At 40.7% G+C, this 6000-nt stretch overlaps 1 protein-coding gene across 2 annotated transcripts in view; it reads right to left on the reverse strand.

Annotated features, from left to right (window-relative positions):
• Positions 1 to 5782, reverse strand: part of SLF2 (SMC5-SMC6 complex localization factor 2) — a 44441-nt gene extending 38659 nt beyond the window's left edge. For both annotated transcript variants that reach the window (XM_080823007.1, XM_080823006.1), the window contains exons 1-3: positions 5482 to 5782; positions 2850 to 2893; positions 1626 to 2359 (exon numbers count right to left, since the gene is read on the reverse strand). In XM_080823007.1, the coding sequence (XP_080679133.1) occupies positions 1626 to 2359; positions 2850 to 2893; positions 5482 to 5621 (918 nt within the window). In that variant the 5' untranslated portion in view covers positions 5622 to 5782. The remainder of the gene's footprint in view (positions 1 to 1625; positions 2360 to 2849; positions 2894 to 5481) is intronic.
• Positions 5783 to 6000: the final 218 nt, after the last annotated feature.

Raw genomic sequence — 6000 nt, forward strand, 5'->3', positions numbered from 1 at the left:
ATTAAGGGAAATAACTCAGGGGCGTCTTGGTGGCTGAGTTAGTTAAGCCTTTGACTTCGGCTCAGGTCAAGATCTCAAGGTCCTGGGATGGAGCCCTGCATCAGGCTCCCCCCTGAGAGGGCCGTCTGCCTAGCCCCCTCACCCTGCTTGTATTCTCTCTCTCAAATAAATAAAATCTCTAAAAATAATGGACATAATGGACTCTTCAATACTTCAGTTCAAATACTGATGTACAACCAAACAATGCAATCTTGTAAGAATGGACCAAATGTGGGGTGCCTGGGTGACTCAGTGGTTGTTAAAGCCTCTGCCTTCAGCTCAGGTCATGATCCCAGCGTCCTGGGATCGGGCCCCACATCAGGCTCTCTGCTCAGCAGGGAGCCTGCTTCCCCCCCCCCCTCTCTGCCTGCCTCTCTGCCTACTTGTGATCTCTGTCAAATAAATAAAATCTTAAAAAAAAAAAAATGGAACGAATGTTACTAATGATTATTAGCAAATCTCATTGGTAAAGACACCAAACTCCTTGCAAATCAACCACAGAGTTTACAAATACATTTTCTAGCAATATACACAGCAACACTCTCCATTCCCTCCTAAAATGTCACAGTTACGCTTACTGTTTTGGTCTATCTGGTTTTAAAATCTTATAGCACCATATCAACACAGCCCTTTCTTGATATCTGAACTTACTTTATTGGCTCTGTATGTAGAGAAATTCCCTGAAACAGAGCACTTATCTTTCTAGGGGAAAGGACCAGCTTTTGTTTATCTAGGTTTGGTCTATTCTCAAGGGAGAATATGATGAAGTTAATATGTATTTGGATAGCTTTCTAAGTATTATCATCTAAGTTGTCTAAGACCCATTCTCAAAATTATTTAGGACTTACATATAATCTAAAACAGTGATTCTCAAAACTTTAAAGTACATCAGAATCATCTGGAAGCTTTATTAATTGCAGATTGCTGGTCTTACCTCCAATTTCTGGTTCAGTTGAGTCTGGGGCAGGGCCCAAGATTTTGCATTTCTAAGTTCCCAGGTGATGCTGATGTGGTTAGTCTAGGGAACCGTTGTTCTAAAACATTTCCTCCTGTTTTAGATTTTCCATTCCTTAAGTATCTCCCTTCAGCACAGCCTAATTTAAAAATGATGGTACTTGGGGGCACCTGGGTGGCTCAGTGGGTTAAAGCCTCTGCCTTCGGCTCAGGTCATGATCCCAGGGTCCTAGGATCGAGCCCCGCATCGGGCTCTCTGCTCAGCAGGGAACCTGCTCCCCCCCGCCCCGCCCCGCCTGCCTCTCTGCCTACTTGTGACCTCTCTCTCTCTGTCAAATAAATAGAAAATATCTTAAAAAAAAAAAAAATGATGGTACTTGCCTAAAAAAAGAATGCTTACTTTCTTAAGAAAGGTCTTTGTTCATGGTCTGAAAAAATTAAGGGTAAGAAACACTACTAAGTTCTATGGACAGTCGGAGGAAACATAATGAAATTAGGTTTTAAACAAAATGTGTATCAGTATTCCCTTAACAAAAGATACCAATATGATGTTAACAGTTATTAAATATTTTTAGATTTAGCATGCTAAATTAAAGTAGTAGTCAAACTGATTCAGTAATTATTACACATACCAGGTTTGAAAGATTACTCTTTCCAGGTGTGACGTCATTCTGTTTACTTTGTTCCTGCCTTGATTTACATTTTCTTTCTATACTAGAAGATTTTAAGGAAAGGTTGCTTGCTTCTGAGAAAGAATTTTCTGAGTTGATTCTCTGCTCCATTTGCTCCCTTCTCAACTTCTTTAGTTGTCTTTCTCTGCAATAAGAAGCTAGTGACAACTGGAATTTAGCCCCCAGTGGACTTTCTCCTGGGTGGTGCCTGGATAGACTGCTCCTGCTGCTAAGACTTCTAGAGCTGTTCTTGAAGATGTCAGTTTCTGTCACTGTGGCCTGCTTTTTGGAATCTGTATTGGTCTTGTCTCGATCTCTATCATTCTTCTCCCTGCTATTTTCGTGAATGAACAGTGACTTCCTCCTCTCTGGAGATCGATGTTTTTTCTTCAGTACTTTCATCTCCTTTGACAAGCAGTATGGAGGAACATAGACTTTTGTAACTGCTTTTGGGTATTTGGTGGCTATTGACACACAGGGCCGACGTGACTCATGCATACCACGATCTTTATGGTGCTCTTTAACACCTTTCATGAAAGCCTCTAAAATAGTGCTCTTTTCTGATGGCATCCTTTTGGGTTTAGATTTTTTTGGTGAAGATAGTTTCCTTTCAAACTGCTCTGTCCCAGTGATGGACAATCCACTTCCTCCATATTTGATGTCTGATTTTTGTGGAGAATCCAACATATGTCTGTCTAAATAGTCAATTAAAACACAAATTGCATGTTATTAAAAATAACACAAACTATTACATTTTGTACAATTATATAAATAAAAATACTAAGTCATCACAAAAATTTTCAAATCAATATTTAGATGATGACACACATTTTATGCGGAGATTAAGACATGGTTTATTTAATAACCTTACTTTCATAATGCTCCCTTTTGCTACATCTTGTAAACTTATATGGCTCTATTTACAAAATTTTACTGTATTAGAAAATTAAAATAGTACACAATATGAACATTATTGACTGGAATATTTTAAATGTAAGAAAGAATAACAGCAAAAAGTTTCTTCATGATGTTTAGAACTTATGTTTGTTAAAAACACTGCATCTTCATTTTTTTTTCAATTCGAACATTCTGCTTAATCAAGTAAGAGCTTAGAGAAATTTAAAAATTGAATCCATCTCCCTCTTTAAAAGATCCTGTAAAAAAATGCATCAATAGTATACATACCTTGTTTTGAAGCTGGTTTGAAGAAATCTATAATTGACTGCTTCCTGAAAATAAAAGCATAACTAATATAGTATCACATAAGCAAATATTAAAACCTCATTAATTCAGATTAAGGGGAGAATACTAGATTTATAGAATATAGATTGGATCTCATTACCTGGTTTAATCAAGTTCTGACAATAGCAATAATGCTTTGCTAAGCTGATTATTAAAAACTTCCATTTTCAATATAATTTACCATTTCCTTTAGGAGCAACCTTATAAATGCACAACTGAGGTTTATATAATCTATAGTACTAAAATGTAAGATTGTTGGAGTATGGATCCAGGGAATTGACAGTGTGCTTCCTAAGAAAAGTTTACTGCTCCATGAGGGGATCTGATCCTATTGCTTGGTATCTCCAGTAACTGGTACAAAATAATGCTCAATAGATGTTTGCTGAATGAATAATGGAAATTATAAAAACTGAGTAAAACCTGAAAAGACTCATAACAAGTGTAGATGGTAGCATGGCAGTATCAGTTATTGGGCCCAGATGGGGAGGGAGCTGAGTTGAAGGGCATGCTGGCCAAAAGGCAGAAAGGATCAAGCGCCAAGCTGATACTACCTTCTTTATATACTAAAATGTAAGACGTTAATCTACGTAACAGCAGAAATTAGAATGAGTCATCACAACTAATGTTCCAAAATCTTGTCTTTTACCTAAAAATTCTTAGGATATTAACAAAATAACAAAAATAACACATTGAGGAAAACACAAGAGAAAAGGAAGAATGTGAACAATTACCAAATCCAAATTGTTTTAATTTTTAAGGATTTCCGATCCTTTCTGCACAGTAACACAAAGTGAACCATTATTACCAGAATTTGTGTTTGGATTGATGTATTTAGAGTTATTTGTCAGCTGCATAAAGAGGAATGTCATCATATATAGAGCGAAAAATTAACTTCCCGGCAAAATTCTGCTAAAATGTATTCATTTTACTGAAAGAGAAGCAATACACTACCAGTTTCCCTGAACATTTATTCACTATGAGGCTGGAATGCTCAGAGAAAACTTGAACAATCCATGTCCCTTGTACGCCTCACAGGTCACGTTAGAAGACAACATCCTTCTTTAATGGTTTGCTGAAAGTCCACGTTTGTGAAATGTTGGCGGAAAAGCTAACTGGTTATGAAATGAATATGAGTGACAGACTAAGGAAGAATTTATGCATTTGCTTTCATAAAACATAAAAAATTAATTCCACAGGAGAATAAACGAAGAAATGCCACAGGTTCTGCAAATCGGGAAATGATGCCCTCTGCTACTGGTCGAGGAAAGAGATGAGAAAGGATTAAGCAGCAGCTAATTTGAAACAATACTATATATGCCTTTACATTAATTACTAAGTTAACATTACATCTTTCCTAAAACATTAGATCCCAGGCTCCTTTTCGAGTAATACACCAGAGGGAAAAATGGTTTTGGGTAAAACAAGGAATCTGTAAAATAACCATGAATGTAACTTTCAAGTAGGAACCGTTCTCTAATTTCATATGCACAGAAATGGGCATTAGTTATTTATAACTACCTTTTAAAAAATTTTGACAGCTCACAAGCCCTTATCTGAAACTTTTGGGGTCAAACGTGTTTTTGAAATTTGAAGTTACTGGATTTTAGAAAGGGGGTAACTTGGATGCATTACATAAAGCCCCCCAGTGGGGTCTGACACTGCACCCCAAAAGCAAACACACCAGTATTTCTCCAGCATCGCTTACAAATACTCCCACTTAATGGGATAAAGCCCATATACAGCCTTCCATTAGTTCTAGTCAGGTTTGGCTGCCAAGTCAGAGGTGGTGCCAAACACTGAAAACTTTTGATTTTCATAGCATTTTGGCTTTCACAATTGAGATAAGGGATTGTGGACCTGTACCACAACATTAGAAGATAAACTTACTGTTAAACTTAAGTTACAAGCTTTTTAAAACTTAAAATAAAAAAGACAGTACCAAGTGCGTAGAGAATTTAAACATGTTTTATTGTCAGAGGATGTCAAAACTCCCCATCTTATTACATAGCTCCCACAAAATCTTCACAAAAAACCTAGCCTCTTAGAGAGGCAGAAAGTTACTGAAGGAAAAAAAAACATACCACATTCCAAATCTGCATATTATAAGTATCAATTATCGTGCACACTGGACTATAAAGTAATTCGTGGAAGGGTTTTCCTCGTCACATCGTACATAATTTCACCCACAATTTAGAAAAGATTTATACTGTTAAGCTACTACGATCCGTAGAACTGCAACGTACAAAAAAACCACCTAAATATGCACTAAGCAGGTAGGGCCCCGGGTCCAGTTATCGTGAAGGACAAAAATCACGGTCTACCTAAGGCGGGTTCTCCGTAGCCACCCAGGCTGTACTGTGGTCACTAGACGGAGAACTGCGTCCCAACTACAGAAAAGGAAACTCGAAGTCCCAGAAGCCCCCGCGCGGAGGCGGGGCAGGGGTTTGCCAGGCCCCGGAACGCCGACGCCCGAGCTCGCGGAGGATGGCGGGAACTGAAAGAGCGGGCGTCCGCAGTCCTCCCTCATACCCTTGCCCCCGCGACCCGGCCCCTTCTCCAGCCCTCTGCACGGTACCTGTCCCCAGGACTCTTTGTTCTCTTTCCCGCTGCAGCAGGGGCGGTACTACCGGGTCTCAGATGGCAGCGCGGGGGCGACGACCCCGGGGCTGGGGATGAGGGGAAACCTGGCCTAGCGGGCATGCAGCGCCTTGTCATGTCGGCGCCGCTGGCGACGGCGGCATGAGCTGTGGCTGGAGAAGTTGGGTGCGTGGTTGCCGTCTTGCTGCTGGGACTCGGGGAGGCTGTCGGAGCAGAGTTGGGCGGCACCCCCTTCTCTCTTCATGGCGGTTCTCTCCCTTCGGAAGTGACTCCTGTGTGAGCGGGAAGGAACCTGAGGACCAACAGGGGGCGGGCCTTACTTGAAGGGTCGCACTCTGACTGGCTGACACGGCGGTCATTTCAGTAGTGGAGCAATAGAAAGCCGCAGCCTCTTAGGAGAAGGCGGGGTTTCGAGAAGGGGGTGGGGGATACGAAAACTGCCCCCCCCCGTCACGTGCGCAGTTGGGGTGGGGGGAGCGCACAGTTGCATCGGGCC

The sequence above is a fragment of the Martes martes genome (assembly GCF_963455335.1).
Source record: "Martes martes genome assembly, chromosome: 14".
Lineage (NCBI taxonomy): Eukaryota > Metazoa > Chordata > Mammalia > Carnivora > Mustelidae > Martes > Martes martes.